The sequence below is a fragment of the Symphodus melops genome (genome assembly GCF_947650265.1).
Source record: "Symphodus melops genome assembly, chromosome: 2".
NCBI lineage: Eukaryota > Metazoa > Chordata > Actinopteri > Labriformes > Labridae > Symphodus > Symphodus melops.
The window spans coordinates 12,957,763-12,978,053 of record NC_136692.1 but is presented as its reverse complement, the minus strand read 5'-3'; the positions used below and the strand labels follow the sequence as shown (position 1 = coordinate 12,978,053).

At 40.5% G+C, this 20,291-nt stretch overlaps 2 protein-coding genes across 3 annotated transcripts; one reads left to right on the top strand and one right to left on the bottom strand.

Annotated features, from left to right (window-relative positions):
- The first annotated feature begins 1,602 nt into the window (after nt 1-1,602).
- Nucleotides 1,603-16,645, top strand: chtf18 (CTF18, chromosome transmission fidelity factor 18 homolog). 2 transcript variants are annotated; one of them, XM_079338281.1, is made up of 22 exons: nt 1,604-1,871; nt 2,849-2,926; nt 3,010-3,154; nt 3,860-4,049; nt 4,153-4,245; nt 4,984-5,036; nt 5,127-5,268; nt 5,375-5,599; nt 5,675-5,772; nt 5,884-6,007; nt 6,541-6,677; nt 6,794-6,887; nt 7,105-7,203; nt 7,293-7,423; nt 8,021-8,135; nt 8,292-8,516; nt 8,651-8,800; nt 9,874-10,004; nt 12,384-12,528; nt 12,671-12,766; nt 14,042-14,108; nt 16,370-16,645. In XM_079338281.1, the coding sequence occupies exons 1-22, from the start codon at nt 1,784-1,786 to the stop codon at nt 16,489-16,491; spliced, it is 2,748 nt and encodes a 915-aa protein (XP_079194407.1). In that variant the 5' UTR covers nt 1,604-1,783; the 3' UTR covers nt 16,492-16,645. The 2 variants fall into 2 exon arrangements, with proteins under 2 accessions (XP_079194408.1, XP_079194407.1); XM_079338282.1 differs by lacking the exon at nt 2,849-2,926 and having other exon boundaries at nt 1,603-1,871.
- On the bottom strand, nt 16,579-20,042 carry gng13a (guanine nucleotide binding protein (G protein), gamma 13a). The gene is made up of 3 exons (XM_079338283.1): nt 19,863-20,042; nt 17,312-17,419; nt 16,579-17,042 (listed from the first exon to the last, which is right to left on the bottom strand). Exons 2-3 carry the CDS (start codon nt 17,407-17,409, stop codon nt 16,937-16,939), a joined length of 204 nt encoding a protein of 67 aa, XP_079194409.1. The 5' UTR covers nt 17,410-17,419; nt 19,863-20,042; the 3' UTR covers nt 16,579-16,936.
- Nucleotides 20,043-20,291: the final 249 nt, after the last annotated feature.

The window sequence follows — 20,291 nt, the reverse complement described above, 5'->3', positions numbered from 1 at the left end:
GAACGTGTATGAATTCTTTTCAGGAAATGTTATGCCTTCAGACTTTTTAAATCATTCACAGGTTTTAATATTTCAATTTACAGTTCTATGGTCCAATAGATTTATCCTTTTAACATGATTTATATGTTCTCATATTTGCAGTCTTATCTGCTTTGTTTTAAAAATATGGCACAACATTTTCTGCAGAGGCTTAATAAAGTTATTGAAGTATCCTAATTCCCCATTATGAAGTATATCTAAATTGTTGTCCGCTTTAATGTAAGTATTCAATAAGTACTTATTGTATTTTCAGGGGCATTGACTTTTGCATATAAAAATTCACTACAAACCCAGTTTTTTCATTATCATAATACACATTACAAGAGAAACAGTGATAGCAACAACACACACAGCTAAAACTATCTTTTTAAAAGTACTTTTCTGTTTTCATATGAAAGAAGATAACATTTTTGTGACTTAATAGACACCACCTTAACAAAGGAAATGATGCATGTTCTGTTAATGTAGGCTATAATGTGATGGTATTACACCACGATATCAAACTGGCCTGATCACTTTTCACAAGAAAAAAAACAACATTTGAGAAGAGAAGTCCGAGAGGAAGACATGAAGACCATAGAATGAGTTCGCTTTTGTGCTCTCTGATGTGAAATGAACTTAGTGCTGCACAGGAACCGCTGTTCAGTGTTTATCTGCTGTAAGGAGCAGATGGTGGCAAAAGAGGCACCCTGACGTCACACACATTATCATCAATCTCTCAAACTAACATACTGGGAACAAACTGTCAATGCCAAAGATTAGCGCATGAGATTTCATGGGCAATGAGACATGTTTGTAAAAGGTTCAGAATGTAATCAAAAGAGAGACATTTAGTCATGTTTTATTACAGTAGTTTGTCATTTTGAACATTGCTTACTCCTGCTTAGTTAATATGTGAATTACTTTCACTGTAATTGATAATACGAGGTTCAAAGATCAGTGTACTGTAAAAATTCATAAATAAATGTCTGCATTCATTATTAAACTGTGTCCATTGTCTCTACTATATGCATGCATACGCCACTGACAAAGCAGGGGGCACAATCCAAGGCTAAGTATCTTGTCCAAGGCCATGTTGGAAATGCTGCTGAAGGAGTTGGGGATCAAAACCTTGAACTTTCATTTGATAGATGACCGTCCAGAGTTACTACATAAAATGCATTAATTAAGAGTTAATGGTTCGACACTAAAGTGAGTATGTTAATTTAGGGCAGACTGGAAATAGTTTGATCAATAATTTAAATGCAAATAAAGCAAGGTTTATATTTTCTTAGGGAAGAAGCTACATTTAGGATTTAAAATATGATGATGAATCATGATATTGATTGTAAAATTGGAGTGTTTACTTTAAATAAAGCAAAGCCATATACCTTTACCATCGTTTTATAAAATGTCTTAAAAGTCTACCGACACCCTCCAGTCAATAATTTCCGTTCACAGATGTCTGTTTGTTTATTCCAGCACTATATCTCTCTATGCAACTCTGGTTTATTCTAAATTAGGCTTTAAAAAAATCCTCGGTGCATTGTGGGAAAAGACGAGAAACCGTTCAACAACCAATCAGAGAACGATAGATTTTGCTAACCCGGAAGTAATACATCACAACAAAGATTTGCCGGGAAATCTGCTTCGTTTTAGCGGCTGGCAAAGTTACGAAGGGAATATTTATGAAGGAAGCAGACAGAGTGTGTTTTTCTTAAGATTTAACAGAGTCTCTGGTTGTATTGAGTATTTTTAAGTCAATATGGATGAATATGACGAACTTTTTGACATACAAGACGACTTTGAGGATCAGTTCGCCGATGAGCTGGAAGTGTTGGCCGAGATTGAGGGTTAGTATCAGTGGGTTAACTTTTGTTTTCTTTTTTGACATTAAGATCTGTTGTAATATCTGTTTTTAAAACTTATTTAAACAGACATGTTCAAAGATTATCAAACTGATTGTTAACCCCTTAAATAACTAAACATAAAGTCACTACCTCTCTCAATCTACAACTTCCTATCGTTATGTACACAACTGAAAATACATGTTTATATATTATTATTATTATTTAGATATCAATATATATGACCAAGATGCTGCTGCACAGGAGTGCTGCATTTAAAGTTTCGTTGTGTTACTAAATAAAATAACAATAAATCGCCTGTTTATTTATTTTGTAAAAAAAAAAATCTAAAACACTTTTTCCTCCTGATGCTTTGGGTTGTGTTAATGGAGTGATCTTTAGTAAGCCCCTACAACACATCTATTTATTCTTGTATTGGGGATTACATCAGGGAATTGCAATTTATTTTATATTCATTCAATTCAAGGAGAACAATACAGTTTTCCTCAAACTGTGTGATAGCTGGTACTGTAGTTTTTCCTGGGTAGAAGTGGGTATACTCTTCATTTCCCCACTAAATGTTTTTTTTAAATGAACCATCCAGTAGAGAAAACAGCGTCTGTTATGAATAATAAAAGGCTACTCTTGCTTATTTAGTAAAAGGCAGGGAGGGTCATCCCTTCACCATCCTTCAAATTGAGGGATAGTACTGAATATTGTCAAGCAATCATCAGTGTAAATCAGAGGAGATTTTAAAGTTTATATATGCTATGGAGACTAAAAAACAAGTGGTATACCTGCATATAACTTGCACTCCACCACTGGTGATATCCATACTTGAGAAGCAGGCAATGAATTTCTGTCACATTTTCTTAGCAGAGACTAAATTGATTAAAAATAAATAATTGCCCTTTTTCTTCATGGGTGACTAACTTCTTACTGAAGAATATGAATATGTGTGTGTCTCTGTTTGAATGGATTAGTGGATAACTCCAAGCCGGCGAAATGCCAGCGGCAGGACATTTCTGAAATAGAGCATCTTCTGGATGATCAGCCCATCAGTGAGTTAACTTTCAAGGCGCCTTTCTCTTTGTTTGTGTGTTTTACGTTTTCTCTCTTTAATGTGACTTCGTCCTCCTCTCAGCCCCTAAGGCAAAGCGTCAGAAGCAGGATGTCGGAGTGGTCAAACGACTTTTCAACTCAACCAAAGAGACCAAACCTGTATCACAGAAAGATGACATCACTCCACCGTCCTCGCCAGAGCAGTATGAACCTTCAGTCCCCATCAGGTAATGGAGATGCATGATGATCACATGGTCATCACAGTGTCAGCAGAGGAGCACATTGTTTTCTGATTTTCCGGACAAGAAACAACGTTTAATATCTTCTGACTTGTGGGGAATCAGAATATTTTGTTTCACAATGATAACGAAAGAAAGAAAATCCAACTATAGACATTGCAGAAGGAGTTTCTAGATGTGAGCAATGGGAAACCACTTCAGTGCAAGTAATTAAAAATGTGTTAACAGTCAAATCAGAATCAAATAAGAAACCCTGGAGAAGAAAATTTTTTATTTTTTAAACTAAAAGACACTATTCTAGGTCTCTGCATGAGAATAGGATACAGCATCATGTATCATCAGAATGCAATGCTTGTCTTTTTTTGTGTGGTCTTCTTTTATGGTTTTCTTTTCATTTGATCAAAAACTAATAATAATCTAGCCAAATTCTTCTAATGAGTTCAACAACTAAAACCTTGACTGTTTTTCTGTTACATGTTAATTATGATTTGATAAATATTATTGGTGTTTTTGGTCATTATTTGTGAGACAAAAGGCAAGAATTTACAGGAACAGAATTGGCTAATTTTAATATGGAATTTACCATTTTTTCATATTTATGGATTTTATGGATATCTTTTACAAAGCACGTATTGCATGTTTGTAACTGGGCACATTGTTTTTTTGACATGTCTGTCTCAACATGTGTTTTAGGACTACCTCAGCCATGTTGGATATCAGCGGCTTTGCTACGATCCCAGACACTCCCGCGCGACCCCCCACAGTGACTCCAGCATCACTGCACGTCCTGAGACGACCTCCTTTAGAGGGAGAGTTCATCACTGTGACAGACTCATCAGGGAGTCGCGTCTACCTCAGACAGAAAGAGGAAACGAGCACAGAGGTGAAACGAGCACACTGTTCATCTGTGATGTTGATGTTATGCACTCACTTTTTTTTTTTTTTTGCTGAAATGTTATAACTCGGTAGTCTGTGCTTTAATCTAGGGGGTGGAATCCAGGATGGTACCAAACTCCCTGGGTTCACTGGGGCTGCTGGCAGTGCCTATAGGAGTGTTGAGAGAACAAGAAGCTGACAGGGTGAGTGAACAGGCTGCTGCTCTTTTGGTTTAATCCTCAAAGTATCCTCAAATAACCACACAGTAATCACATGACAGCTCAATCAGCTAAAGCACGTCCCTATAGCCAGCCATTTAATTATGATAATCCAAATACAGAGAATAATATGAGCATATTGATACAAAGAACTGAGTGTATCCGCAGCACTGTTGCATTATTAGTGAAAGAGTATTTCTCTGATGAACAAAATGTTACACTTGGTAGAGTAATCTCGTATTGTGCTATTGTTTCACATATTTACATAGTAGAAGCCTATAATGCTGAATTATCTGTAGACTTTTATTTTGTTTAAAAAAGTGGTGGTTAGGTTAATAACTTCCACACAAATAGAAATATGAGTATAGGCTTCACACGTAACTTTGTTTTGTTATTTTAGACATCCTGTATCTAAAACTGTACACAGTAAGCTCAGTGAAAAACTATGAAGAGGAGTATATGATGGGAAGGATGTCACTTTCCCTTCAGTCCAAAATGAATCATCTCATCTGACTTAAAGGAGTAAAGATGAGTGCCGATATGTCCGGATTTTTGTTACTTTCTTCCAGTTCAATAAATAGGCTATAATGAAGATATAAACATTATAAAGAGGAATGTATGAAAAGATTCACATGTGAAGTAAACTGTGTTTGCAGAAGGGAACTTGAGGGCGGCAAAAAATGCAAAAGGGGTTTAATTTCTTCTCTCTTTTTTTGTGTGTAGCGTCACCAGCAGGTTGTCGAAGAATCTCAGCGTCTTACGGAGCTGCTAACGAAGTAACTGTCTCTCTGTCTCTCACATTTATACTGGCCAAATAAAAAATGTCAAATTTTTAACTTTGTTTTCTCATTTCTGACACATAACAGTAGTGTGAATGACGTGATTGTTGAGCCTGAGAGCAGAGGAGAGGAAGACAACGATGATCCTGAAGACACAGAGGGCCGAACCTCCAGACTCTGGGTGGACAGATTCTCTCCTCGACACTACACAGAGCTGCTCAGTGATGACGTGAGTTCCTGTGTGTAATTGTTGATGCCCTGTGAGTACATACAGACATACTCCCTGAGAATAGGTCTCCTGCACTGATGTCAGCTATGTGTCTGCTCTGTTTTAGTTTACCAACCGCTGCCTGCTCAAGTGGTTAAAACTCTGGGACACTGTTGTGTTCGGGAGAGAGAGGAAGTCCCGCCCTGTCCGCTCTCAGACACAGGCTCCCAACCAGAACTCATTCAAACCTAATCAGCCCAATCAGAATCCAAATCGCTTCAAGAGTAAGATTGAGATAACTGAGGAGCTGCTGGAGGCTGAGCTGGACCAATACAAACGGCCCAAATTCAAGGTACACCAAGGGAAATATCATTCATGTAACTTTTATATGTTTTGTGAGATATAATTGACTTAGCTCTTTTTGTAGGTGGCGTTGTTGTCTGGTCCTCCAGGCTTGGGGAAGACGACCCTGGCTCATATCATAGCAAAGCATGCTGGGTACAATGTGGTGGAAATCAATGCCAGGTAAGAAAGCCCAAATTAAAAGTGATCAAACTAGAGTAATGAGTGATTTTTAGTTCAGGTGACAAAAGTCCTCCTGTCGGGAACACTGTGGTGCTGTTGATGTCTTTGCAGTGATGATCGCAGCGCAGAGATTTTCCAGAAACGCATCGACACAGCGACACAGATGAAGTCAGTTCTTGGAGCAAATGAGAAGCCTAACTGCCTGATTATTGATGAGATCGATGGAGCACCAGCGGTATGTCCTGGACACTGAACACATCTACTGCAACTCTACATTTTCAAGATCTGCTGACAATTTCCAACTCCATCTTACTACTAAAAGTTGGATTTCTCATATATTGAGCTTGTTGATTTGTGGAACTTTTTTTTCGTCATCTTGCTCCAACCTTTATTATGATAAACTCTGTGTTAAAATAAGTTCTGATTTAAGGACAACAATCACAGATTTTGTAAAATGTCAAATGTGTACTCACAATTACGGTTTAAAAAAAATATAAAAGTACGGAAGTAATTTGAGTAATCATCCTTGAAATGTTTTCCTTATTCAGAAATCCTGACTTTGATTTTCTTTGAAAGTATAGTATTTCATATGATCTGAACCTTTCAGAGTTGTCCAAAGTACTTCTGTACATCATTTGAGGACTGTCGACTAATCAGAACAAATTGTGTAGCAATTATCTTCACACCCTAAATGTTAAAAAGAGTTAGTGTGCTCCTTAAATCCTGCTTAACATTGTTTTTGTTTCCTTCCTCTTTGGGGTTCGTCAGGCTGCGATCAACATTCTTTTAGCAACCCTAAACAAGAAAGACGGACATGGCGGGGAGGCTGGAACTGAACCAACGAAGAAGAAAAAAAAGAAAGAGTTCATGCTACTTCGACCAATCATCTGCATCTGTAACGACCTGTAAGAGAAACTGTGGCGGTTAACAGACGAGTTTCTTTCTGGATGTTTAGTCAGTTAAGTAGCTAAATGTTATTTTCTTATTTATGTATCGTCTGATCACATGTCTTTTCCTTTAGTTATGTTCCAGCTCTCAGACCGCTCAGACAGCAGGCTTTCCTTCTGACCTTCCCCCAGACTCAACCTTCCCGCCTCGCACAGAGACTGGCAGAGGTCAGTTCTCTCGCCCGCACACACTCACTCACACACACTCACACACACTCACACACACTCACACACACTCACACACACACTCTCTCTCACTCTCTCTCTCTCTCTCTCTCTCTCTCTCTCTCTCTCTCACACACACACACACACACACACACACACACACACACACACACACACACACACAAACAAATCCAGGTTTTTATTGAGTGTATGTTTGCAGATCTCCCTCCGGCAGGGGATGAAGGCAGACACGGGGACTTTGATTGCTCTGTGTGAAAAGACAGACAACGACATCAGGTCGTGCATTAACACACTACAGGTGAGTGGCCACACTGAGGGGAAGATCTGTCTATTGAGTGAGGGGTAAGTTATATGTGTATGACAATATATATGCTGTTGTGTCTGCAGTTCCTACATGGCCGTGGGCTTAAGAAGGTGGACACCAGGACCATCCAGTGCGTCTCTGTGGGTCAGAAGGACCAAAACAAAGGCCTGTTCCATCTGTGGCAGGAGATCTTCCAGTTGCAACGTGTTAAACGGTACTTTGTGTCCCGCCACAGTTCGCCATAAATGTTCTACTGTATTTACTGTTAGCCGACAAACTCAAGTGCAGTCAAACATTCTGCAAAGTCGTTTACCATGAAGCTGTGCTCCTGCCACAACACAATACTCTCTGCTTTGTTCAGTGGTATCCATACCAATACATAGGTTTTCTTTTATTTATAAATGTTGACTAAACTGACCTGCAAACTTTTCAGAAATCTATTTTGTCCCTCTAGACCTCCTATGATTATTATTTAATCTTTATATCTTAAACTATTGTACCATTCTGCAGGGAAACGAAACATAAAGTAAATGCACTTGTTCAATTATTCACTTCATACACTACATAAACCTATAAATTCACACATGGTTTAAAAACTGTCTTTAAAGTCTTAAATTCAACTGCAGAAACTTGTTTGTAATCTGGACAACCAAGAAAACAGTGCAGGCTGTCAGAGTAGTAAACCTTCTTTTCTTTCTGTTGTCTGTAAATCCGATTTCATTTGTGGGTTTCATTTTTGCACAACTTAAAAAAAATAAAATAAAAAAAGCAACAGAAAGATGCCGACTTGATTCTTAACTCGTTCTTCCAGGAAACGTATCGGTGAAGGCTTTGAGGAGGCACCGGGTTCAGGAGGTGGAGCTCAGAGGTTTCAGCACATTTTACATTTGGCCTCATCAAGCGGAGAGTTTGAAAAAGTTTCTCAGGTAAAGAGAAGGTCCTCCTCATGAATGAACAAATTTTATTAAAGATGAGTTATTTTCAAATATCCTGTAACAACAAGCATAGCTGCTGCTTATTAATGTTGTGTAAAAGACTGTATGTTATATGTGTGACATCCAGCTGAACGTGTGTGTCCTCAGGGTCTCTATGAGAATTATCTGTCCATGCGTGTGAGGGATCCAAACCTGGAGAGTGTGTGTGACGCTCTGGATTGGTTGTCGTTCTCAGACAGACTGAATTACGTGATTCTGCACGGGCAGAACTTCTCCCTCATGAGATACCTTCCCTTCCTGTCTGTTACATTCCACTTCCTTTTTGCCCACACACACGTTCCCCGAATCAGTTATCCTCACAGCCAGCACGAGGTACAAATCAACCGCTTTCGCAAATGTTGTACGAAAAGAAAAGTTCATGTCTTGATTATTAAAATGACAATATGTGACTTGAAAAGGATAAGAAGTAACAAAATCCTTGAGTCATCGTTCTGTTTCCTTTCCAGGCCTCCGCCCGGCTCCTCAGCGGCAGGAACGCTTTGTCCACCATGTTGGCTGACATCCCAGCATGCATCAGAACGAGGATCAGCCATCTGAGCCTGACCCTCGATGTTCTCACGCTGCTCCTCGACATCATCTGCCCCAAACTAAGGCCTGTACGTCAAAAAACATGCACACTGAACCGCACATCTTTTTTTTGTTTTGTTTGATAACGTAGACTCATCAGCGTTCTGTCATCTCATCAACTTTAAACCTGCGAGAGAAAAAAACACATGACGCTTGATTAAACACTTTAGTTTATTACACGTTTTCCTGAATGTCATTGGCTGTCACTGTGTGTTAACCATGATCTTTAGGTGACTAGAGCTCCGTCCTACTGTAAGTCTTTACACCCAAACTGGAGAACTGTATGTGAGGATAGATTCTTTTCCCTGTGGTCTTCATAGTGAATATTAGTTACAAACACTTTGCAGGAGACATGTTTGGTTTCTTATAGAGGATCTTTGGTTATAGATTTTTTTGTAAGGATCATTTTTTGCTCTTTTTTCCCTGTATTTGATTGCTGTAGAGAGGCAGGTAATGTGAGGGAAAGGAGTCGGGGTTGTCATGCACCATATAGCTTAAGGGCCAGTAATCGAACCTGTGTGACGGGTGCAGAGAGAACTACAGTCTCTGTATATGGAGAGCTTGCTCTACCTCCTGAGCCAAACCAGTTGACTCAGGTTGTAAAATGAATTGTCACATCAAATGATTTAAGCTAAGGCCATAATTAGATAAGCACTTTGCTACTCGACTGTGAGAGTTTTATTTTTCTGTGTTGAGTCTTTTCATCCTGGTCGGCTCAGTTATAGACCAGGCCGTCTCAGGTTTTCATGGTACACTCACTGCTCACTGTATTAGGCCCAATACTACAGCCCTCATATATCGTCTGTCTTCACAGATCATACTGTCACATTTTGATTGACTCAGAAATGATGCTGTTAAATAAAGCAGCCATGTTTTTTTTCTTGGGCTGCTTCAGGTTCATCAACAGAGACAGGACAGTTAAAAATGTTTGGTTGATAAGTCCTCTTTTTTCCCCCGAAGTGCATTGAAGCTCCCACTGGTCTCTACCTCTTTTTGTGTGATCTGTAGCTCAAATAAAAACGGGAAAGGGAAGTAAGTGTAGTCACTTTAAGAAGTCATTAAAACTTCGACTATGATCTAAAGTCTTGTGCCTGTCCTTCAGGTGAATCCTCAGCTCTTCAGCAGCAGAGAAAAGGAGCAGATGCGAGAGCTGATAGACACCATGCTGGCTTACAACCTCTCATACAGGCAGGACCGCACGCCTGAGGGACAGTACACGTACATGCTGGAGCCGTGAGTACGCACACACACGCACACACACACACACACACACACACACACACCTACACCTACACCTGCAGTGCAGATGTGTGTTTCTGGGGTGTTGAAGGTCACTGCTCCTGTCCGGACTGTGGTTCGCTGCATGAGGGCTTAGAGAGTAATCCCTCAACTCCTGGTGTGTCTCGGTGTGTGTGTGCGCGCATTTGATGATAAGAGAGCAAACAGAGCATCAAGCCTCAAAGCCTGTCAGGTGGGGTACAGGTGGATTAACAAGAGACAAAGGGTTGGGAAAAAAGAGGTTTCAATTAGTAGAGGAGAGAGATCGTAGAAAAACATCAATGCTTTTGACAAAACGAGACAAAAACTCATCGTAAGCGAGCGATCCTGGAGACCTAGGAGACTTTTGGTTTTTCTGGAACTGCCTTTTTGTGGTCCCCGAGGACATTTGAGGTGTTGGTAAAATGGGATAAGAAGCTCGCACGTCTCTGCTATGCCGTCCAGGGCCGATCAGCAGCCGTTATCACATGGCGGCTCCTTTCTGCAGGCCCGCTGTGACGAGGTGCTGGTCACAAACGACTGGTGTCTTCCTCTAGTGTTAGCTTTACTGCTTCTTCTCTTGATCTACGCTTTCCTGTACCTGCCCTCTCTGGCTCACCACAACACCACCCTCTGACGCCCCACTGGGATAAACACTCGGAGTAGCTTCATGGATGCCAACTTTCAACATCGCAGGCAGCGGACACGCCAAGCTCCAACTGGATTATTTGTTTGGACTCCTCCCTTTTTTTTTTGGCAATGTTGTTTATTGGTCAGACTGTGGCAGAGGTAGAGTTGTAAGGTTGAGAAATAAAAAATAAAAAGCTGGAATAAATGTTGCAACTTCTTTCAATACTGTTATTCTGTTGAAAGAGCAGTTAGCAGGATGCATAGGGTTTAGGTCATGTGTGTATGTGTTGGACTTTAGGATTCATTGCTGTAGTTCAAGTTTAGCTGTTTTGACACACAAAACAATTCCAAGATTTTTTTTGGATTGTTTTTCAACCATCCCAGGTTTTTTTTGCCAGCTCTCACTGTTTCAGGGTTAAGTCAGGGTGAACGCAGCAGGAACATTCACCTCCAGAAACAGGCAGGTAACAGGGCTTAACACCCCATGATCGGTTCGATCGTTGTGCATAAAGATGCTTTTTTTAATGATTTTATGCTACGCAGTACATGAACTAAACACAGCCAGGTCTCCTGTATGATGAACGATGAATGATGTGTAATTATTATGAAGTACCTGTGTAGCAGAAGAAGAGAGCTAAGTCAGGTGATCTTGAACTGATCTTGAATTCTTTTCAAATTCTGCTTTATCACCAAAGTCATAAGACAAAGTTTATCCTCAAAAACTTTTGTTTTCTCAAAAATAAATAAATAAATGAGGATTTACAAAAAACGTTCCAAATTGAAACTGTATTGTTTGTTAACACAACAAACTAGGATAACATAAAGAAAGCATTTTTTTCTAAATCTTAGTCAATTTATTCTGTACAAGTAGTTCCCTATAGTTTGTCTTCAGAGGGGGGTTGTGGTTGTTAATCTTTTTTTTTTTCATGGTTGGATGTTTGTCGGGCTCTAAGGAAAAAGATTTTGAACCCTTCTTGAGATGACGTGTTAGTCTTTGCTTTCAGTTTTCATATCTAAACAGATACATGGGCTGTAAAGTTCACTGTACTCCTTTATATTGGCTGCACATTGTGTAACCTGTGACGTAAGAAGGAGGATGTGACTCTTCAAAGCATTATCAGAGTCTCCCAAGCTCGGATGGAAACCGCGTCTGATTGTCTCTGGTGACAGTCACACACACTGTTGTTATCTTATCCGTCATATATTTAGGTCGCTGAGGCATTGAGTGACAGTCGATTGGTACATTGGTGTGTGTGTGTGTGTGTGTGTGTGTGTGTGTGTGTGTGTGTGTGTGTGTGTGTGTGTGTGTGTGTGTGTGTGTGTGTGTGTGTGTGTGTGTGTGTGTGTGTGTGTGTGTGTGTGTGTGTGTGTGTGTGTGTGTGTGTGTGTGTGTGTGTGTGTGTGTGTGTGTGTGTGTGTGTGTGTGTGTGTGTGTGTGTGTGTGTGTGTGTGTGTGTGTGTGTGTGTGTGTGTGTGTGTGTGTGTGTGTTGGAGAACGATGGAGATCAACTATAAGAGGATTAAGGTTTTAGAGAGTGACAGAATCAGGGTTTGATTCTGCAAAACGTAAACCACGGCATGAAAACAAAACTCCTTTATGTCCTTTTATTCTTTCATCAAAAGAAGCTTCCCTGTGTGTCCTCCTCGTGCTGCTGTGACTGTTTGTGTCAAAGTTGTACGTTTTGTGTCATGCCACTACATTCCTGCGTATGTGCGTGTTTGCAGGCGTGTGGAGGAGGTGGTGAGGTTCCAAGGCCTACCTACTCGCCGTCAGCTGACCTATCAGGCCAAGCAAACGATCAGCAGAGAGATGGAGCAGGAGAAGATGAGGAGAGCTGAGCAAATGATGCTGCTGAGAAACCCCGCAGGGGTAACACCCCCAAACACACCCAACAGATTGTGGAGTTATGATGCACAGTGCGGCCTGATGTTAAATCAGGTCACCGTGTGTGTTAATAATCCAATGTCTTTTTATAATCCACTGTGTCTGTGTCTGTGTCTGTGTGTGGCAGAGGCAGGGAGAGAAAAAGAGCGCCGGTGCTAAGCCAACAAGGAACCACGAGCAGAGGCTGGAGAACATCGTCAAACAGACCACAGTGGAGAGCAGGGTGAGACGCACGCACGCACACACAGAGCTGCCGGTGATGAGCCTTATCGGGTTGGGCACGAACATAAACCAACCAATCACATGTGAAGTCAACACCCTGACTTTCTGAACAGGTCAGCACTTTCTTAGATTAACCCAACGAGACACATCTGCTTGTGTTGGCTCTATCAGACTGTGATTCCCAGAAACTGGGCCTTCACTCAGGATGTCGGTTAAGTTGCGAGCCCCACACACGAGAGGCTTCTTTGGCACCTTTCCCCTCGTGTCTTTCCAGACTCTTATCTTCCTGATGTCCTACTCCAGCCACTGTCCTGTCCCCTAAATATAAAAAGGCACAAAAAGCCAAAGGAGTACGCAACCATAAAGGACAGAAAACATAAACATGAAACAAATCCATCTGATTGTTCTTTAAGTTCTAACTTCATAGGGATGTTCGAGATTCACTCTGCAGAATGACTCATGAGCAGGAGTTTCTTTCTCCTGACGACGAGGTTTTTTGCCTGCATCTATAGAAATTCTTTGCATCATGAATGTGATTTAATCTGTTCATCATGAGACTATATTAAAGTCAGAGAAGTGCCGCTGTTTGTTATGTGAAATAAACAAATCCCTGAAGTCGGTGGAGATAAAAATGGGTTCAGATTGTTCCGAGTAAAAGACACCACGGGTCTCTTTTGGCAGCGAGAGGCTCATAAAAGCAATTAAACTCAAACACCTTCATTGACCCTTCGAGGGATCATTTTTTAGAGCAGCTTGTACTTAAAAGACTTTAATTTTAAAACAGCCACAATAGACAACAACAAAATATAACATAACATTTGAAAGAAAAAGCAGATTACTAAATGAACAAGTAGACTGAGACTGAACTAAAAGCATGAAAACAAACAAACCTGGGGATCGTTTGGTGTTTTCACTCCCCCGCTGTGTTAGTTCATGCCTTTAGGTGGCGCCAGAGAGGACCGCAGAACAATTCACATTGAATATGAGCGCCTGAGCTGCAGAGTTAGAATAGATCAGTAATGAGTGACAGAGAGGGATGGAACCTCTAGAGGGCAGAAACGAGGATAATGAGGAGCTACTGGGTTAAAGCCCCTGATGGTTAAACTGTGAAATGAGGCTAATGAGAGGTTGTGTGTGTGTGTGTGTGTGTGTGTGTGTGTGTGTCTGTGTGTGTGTGTGTGTGTGTTCATTGTCACTGACCTCTATGGAGGACAAAACTAAAAACTTTATGATCAGCTTGAACCTCTCTGTTTCTTTGTATGTTTGTGTTGTGCAGCCGGAGGTGGATTTCTTCGGACGAGCTCTTGCCCCCAAACTCCTGAAACCCGAGCCGTCTGACTCAGGTACAGTTTGACATATTCCAAGCTTCAGTCATTCAAACCTTCACAGGCTGTTTAGTGGAAAAAAAACTGCCTTGAGGTACATCTGGTCGAAACACACAGCAGAGGTGATTACTGATGTGTGTTATGTAACACTGCTAATTTAAATCTCCCGTGGCTCACTGCAGGCAGGAGATGTGGTCTGTCTTACAGCACTGCTGACTGCTTAATGTAGGAGACATCATATTTCTGTTAGCAACTAAAAGACTTGTCATGTCTGATCTACAGTTTGGCTCTCATATTAGATCCCATCCCACAGAATTCACACTCTTTATGTAACACAAATAAAGAGTAAAAGAGCAACCATAAATTAATTCAGTGATGTATTTCAAAATGCCTGGAGTCATTTAAGCTCTAACATCCGAATGAAAGTTTAGAGATTAGTGGCTGCGGTCTGGACTTCCAGTAGCTTTGTGCCACTGGAAACAAACACGAGTGCTGTGTTCAAATGCATCACAGTTCTAGTCTAAAAATAGCACATTTGCATAAACAATAGAGCTCTTCAACAGAGTCACGTAGCTCCTTCTCTCTCTATCACAGCCAGCTGAGGTATAAAAAAAAAAAAGCACATCATTGGTCCAATGCTCCTGAAATAAATGCAGAAGTTAGCATCCAGTGAATGCATTGTGATGCATTTTAGTGGCATGGGACCAGATTAAGGACTCAGTGGATGTTTAAAATTAATATGTTTAAATCACTCACCCTGCTGAAAGCCCTGCATTACTGAGATTGATCTGATCACGTCTGGAACACATTTTGAAGTAACGTTTTGTTTGGGCTAGATGATCATTCCTCTTCTAACTGTGTTTAATTTTCATTCCTTCTGTACATAATACTGTCCCTAAATGTGTTGGCATTTTCATATACATCCAACATGACAGTGCCGAACAAGAGTAACAAAAAGAGCATTAGAGATCAGAGAAATACAAAAGAGAAAATGCATTATAAGTATGAAGTGGACAAGGGTTCAAATCGGAGAAAGCATGCCTAAAACAGGATCAGTAGTTGTATAATGTAAGATAAGCATGAGAGGAATGGCATTATAGACGGCAGCAGTGCTGACAGTTCAGACACACACCCAGTCTATGCAAACTCTAGGTGACTGATGCTTCATAATGTTCTGTCATATGTTTTCAGTCTGCGACATCCATAAAGCCCGTCCATGCATTAGTCCCATTCCCTCTCTTGCTGTTAGTACAGGTCACGCTCACTCTCTGTTTGTTTGCATTACCTTCCTGCTAGTATTCAGCCTACACCTGTGCTGTGTAGAAAACATCTTTCAAAGGATGAGATAGTTCTATAGAGAGTGAGATTTGTGAATATTTTAGTATTTATTTTCTCAATTATAACTCGAAGACAACTGACGTCTTGTCGGCTTATTTTGTCCGAATCACAGTGACATTTAGTTTAAGTGTTTTAAGCCTTTCTTTTAGAGACAGTACAGTGGATAGAGTTAGAATCCGGGAAGAGAGAGTGAGAGTGGAATGCAGGAAAGGTAATACAGTTCAGATTTTGAACCTGGGCTCAAGGGGTGCACACATTACCCGCTGGGCTACCAGCGTCCCGTGCAGTGTTTGTTTTTTTTAATCCGTCACAAGAGAGTTGAATTATTAATTTTTAAAATAACTGTTTGTTGCAGCCTTTAATTCAACTTTCATGGTTTCCTAAGACTATCCTGTCTTTTCATGGTTCATTGAGGAGTTTAACCTGTTAAGACACTGTTGTTTCTCTTTCTTTTTATCAGCTCTGCACACAATGCTCACCTGTTGAAGTTTAAAGATCTCGTTCAATTCAAAACATTATTATTGATGTTTAAAGCTAAAAACAGACCATTACTTGACAGTATACAGAAGACGTTTGTGTTCGAGGATTTTTAAAAGCCTTGTTGCACATACTTCCTTCAAAACAAATGTATTGAGTCAAACTATTGAATTCTCTGGTTAATTATAATGCGGCTCGAATATTCTTCAATTTACAAGAAGTCTGAAGAAATAGTTATGGGAAGGTTGTGATTTTAAGTAAATGTTGATTGTTTCAGTTGGCATGGTTGACCTGATTTGATTCTGCATTTACACTAATTTATGTCAAGAAAGGAGCTCATAGGTTTCTCTTCTTCAAGCGCCTGTTTGGACTGTGTTGAAGTAATTTGAGTTGTTGTTTAGGAATCACACACTGTAATGAGCCAATACATCAAATATGAAGATGCCCTTATCCCCTCTTTGCAGGTGAGAAGTGTCCGGTTCAGTGCATGGGAACGGCTGTGGGGAACAGCGACGTTTGGTTCCGCTTCAACGAGGGGATGTCCAACGCTGTCAGACGAAATGTTTACATCCGAGAACTGCTGTAACACCCAAATTACACACACACGTACACACTTTGACCTATATTTCTCTGCCCTGTCTAAAGAAATGAAACAAAAAAGAAAATTGCGCTGTTAAATTCAAAACAGTCTTTATTTTGATTGACAGTGTAAAGAGCCAATAAAAACATGTTGTTGAACATTTCTCAGCAGTCCTTCAAAAACAAACCTCGAGAAAGCTACTCAGTGCTGAACGCTCACACGCATACACTCAAACACACGTACACGCACTCATGCATACACACATCCAGTAGTCTAAACATAAATTAAAAGCATTTAGGAGTCGTCCAATAAATAAACATAACAATAGCAACAATGTGTGTGAAGAAGAGAGTTAGTGCAGCGTGAATGTGTTTGTTGGGAGAGCACGATTCTTTCGTTTAGATGCATCCGTGATTGCGTGTGCGTGGGCGTGTCTGTGTGTGTGTGACCATTAGAGGATCACACACTTGCCCTTCTCCACCCAGGGGTTGGCTCTCATCAGCTCCGGGTTCAGAAATGGATCCTCACACACACAACCCTCGATCCACTTCACCAGCCTGCAGAAAAAAAACGAGCACACACAACATCAGCATCAATCTTGTGCTTTAGAGAGATTTTATGAGCTGTGTGTGTGTGTGTGTGTGTGTGTGTGTGTGTGTGTGTGTGTGTGTGTGTGTGTGTGTGTGTGTGTGTGTGTGTGTGTGTGTGTGTGTGTGTGTGTGTGTGTGTGTGTGTGTGTGTGTGTGTGTGTGTGTGTGTGTGTGTGTGTGTGTGTGTGTGTGTGTGTGTGTGTGTGTGTGTGTGTGTGGACACACCACACACTCACTCAGTGACGGTGATGGAGGATTTCTCTCTGTTGATTGCCAGCTGATACTGAAGGCTCTCCACCTCTCTCCTCATCTGTGGAACGTCTAACTCCTCCATGTTGCTTCTGCTGTTCTCACACACAATGGAGAAACGGACCGCTCATTCCCTTTCAAACTGTTTCATTACATTTTTCTCAAAATAAAAAAACATACCGGTAATGAAAAGTCCAAAATATGACCAAGACAAGGAGACGAACGACAAAAACAGCAGACAACAGATTGAATCACTAGAGGATTAAGAGTAAAGACAGGCAACTAACAAATGGAACATTTTTAGGGATTATGAATAATTAAATAACTCTAAGTCACATCTTTGCAAATTTAAGCTGCTGTGTTGTGCTCCCAGAACAACAGAGAAATGACAGCGTAGCAGGTTGCATATGTTTACAGATAAAGTAATTCTCTCATTGTTGGTTTTTTCACAATTTTACGTTTTAATGAGCCAAACGAGCTACACAAGTTTGATTTGGGGATTCAAACCAGTAAAAACATTAAAGCAGAATTAAATTAAATGTTAAAATCTTGTCCCTCCTTTTTCTCCTTGGTGGATCTTTTGGGACTGCTGCTAGATTTAGTGCTGCTTTTTTTTTTTGCCTTAATCTATAGAACAAAACGTGATGACATAAGATTCAGCTGTATGATCTCTAATCAGGTAAAGGATGTGGTTCAAAAGGACAGTGACCTGGTGTCAATCATAATCAGAGCGAGTTGAGATTTTTTCGCAAAGTCGCGCACACACAAGGAATTTGTCTACAATAAGTTACATTTTAAATAAGTTAGAGTAATAAAAGCGAGACCAGAGTGTTAAGGATTACTGATAAAATAAAGTGTTGATGTAAGCACCTCTTTATGCTGTTTTTACATTATTTTCTTTAAAAAAATCATGTTAATTGTTGCCACATTTTGACACTGTAGCATTGAGCTAACCTGAGTCAATAAATAACAAATGTTTCTCTTTTTGGGGGATTAATAATGATCTAGTGCTCAGTTAGATATCATTTACACTATTGTGTATATTGGCGGGACTACAAATAAACTGATGCGCATCAGTCATTCAGTGCAACAGTAAAATAGATTAACTTTATTGATCCCAAACTGGGATTGTGTTACAGCATGGAATAAACTATATAAGACTGAAGCAATTCATTCACTATGGTCATTTATTGGATTTGTTGAAAGAAAGGGGGAAAAAAAAGTGTAGCCTATCCTTTGGATCAATTTATCCAACCAAGAACATGAACTATTACCCGGTATAAATGTCTGACATGACATATAGAAGATTTAAATTGTAACTGATGTGTTATCCTTTACCACAGTTTTCAATGAAAGGTTGTTTTTGGTCCTTTTAGCGTTGACTTCAAGCTTCTCTATAATAGTGTATTTTCTATAAATAAGATTTAAGGTTTTAAGAGAAACAATTATAGATGGATGGATGGATGGATTTATAGAGACATGGGGAAAATAGATCCAGATATAGTAAAAAATGTTTTGTATTTAAATGGTTACCTACCATTGACCATTGCATTAATACAGCAGTTCCGCAATGTCTTATAAATCTTCATGGAGGTGATAATCAAATTGTTTTGTTTTGTTAACACATACGTTTTTAAACCATGTATTCTGAATATTATAAACTGCATGTAGGCTTGACTGCAGTATGTTATACTGGTCATAACTTTATTAACAAGATAGAAACAATGCAGACTTGGCGAATTCTCTCAATGTTTGACAAATAACAGATTGCATATCAGACACATTTAGCACAGTTTACCAAATTCAGAAACATGTTCTCTTTATATTAACGGAGAAACTATAACATCAGGTGTTACACTGAAGAGCTGGTCCACATCAAAATACTCAAAGGCGAATCAAGGTATTTATACTCAGTGTGACCAGAGGAATTTGCACTATGTCGTACATCTGCAGCTCTCCGGAAGAAGCCTACTAATCTATACGTATCTGGGCAGCTTAGACGTTTTATCTTTTACTCCGATTTATTGTAAGTGTGCCCCACCCTGCATCAGACCACATAACATCAGGAAGAGAGAGGGGGACGGTGAGCCTGAGGAGAGTTCAGGACCGACCATATAGATCAGTTCAGTCCTGTGTACTGGAAACAGCCCCTTCCTCCTCCTCCTCCTCCTCATCCTCGTTTAATGGATACTCGTAACTCTGCTACCCTGTGCCCATTTTCCTCCAGTAGCATCCATCCACCCAGCTGGAGCCAACTGTTCTATAAAAAGGCCTCCATCCTCCTCCTCCTCCTCCTCATTTAATTATAACATCCACGGAATGCGCTACAGTGACACATTATCTCCATCACTCAAGCGTAGATATTTGAAGCACATAAGCGCAAATTTATGGTAAAATAAGTCGACTTTCCGTCAATAAAAGGAAATGGCGAGTATAGATGCTAGCTTTGCACTTAAAATATCAAAACCATCGTACAAACGAAGATGTGTCGTGATTCGATGAGCATGAAGACGCGAGAAATCTGCGCTCCGCTCTTACCGTCAGACCTGCTGGAGAGGACCGCTGGAAGATGGTGTTTCACAGGCTGATGGAGGATGTAGACGGTGACAAAAACAGCTGATAGTCGATGGAGTACCCTGGCAGAGCAGTCCAGCTTCTATGCAGGCAGGAAGAAGAGGAAGACGAAGAAAAAGGGGGAGGAGGATGTGTGTGTGTGTGTGTGTGTGTGTGTGTGTGTGTGTGTGTGTGTGTGTGTGTGTGTGTGTGTGTGTGTGTGTGTGTGTGTGTGTGTGTGTGTGTGTGTGTGTGTGTGTGGCGCAGGGCACTCCCCTGCGCTCCTTTCTGCTGGCGACTGGATGCGGGATGCGCAGGGCGGAGTGAAAGCAGCTACGCCGCCTACTTTGACAGTCAAACTCTGCAGCCGAGCACCTGTATGGAAATCTGAGAGCAGCTCAGGGAGCCGAGAGG

Bases quoted from the DNA above. Each gene is read 5' to 3' on its own strand.
- chtf18 (XM_079338281.1), top strand. From the start codon at position 1,784: ATGGATGAATATGACGAACTTTTTGACATACAAGACGACTTTGAGGAT. The intron at 5,037-5,126 runs GTAACTGTCTCT...GACACATAACAG, and splicing joins CTTACGGAGCTGCTAACGAA to TAGTGTGAATGACGTGATTG. The intron at 12,529-12,670 runs GTAACACCCCCA...TGTGTGTGGCAG, and splicing joins TGCTGAGAAACCCCGCAGGG to AGGCAGGGAGAGAAAAAGAG.
- gng13a (XM_079338283.1), bottom strand. From the start codon at position 17,409: ATGGAGGAGTTAGACGTTCCACAGATGAGGAGAGAGGTGGAGAGCCTT. The intron at 17,043-17,311 runs GTGAGTGTGTGG...TTTTTTCTGCAG, and splicing joins TCCTCCATCACCGTCACTGA to GCTGGTGAAGTGGATCGAGG.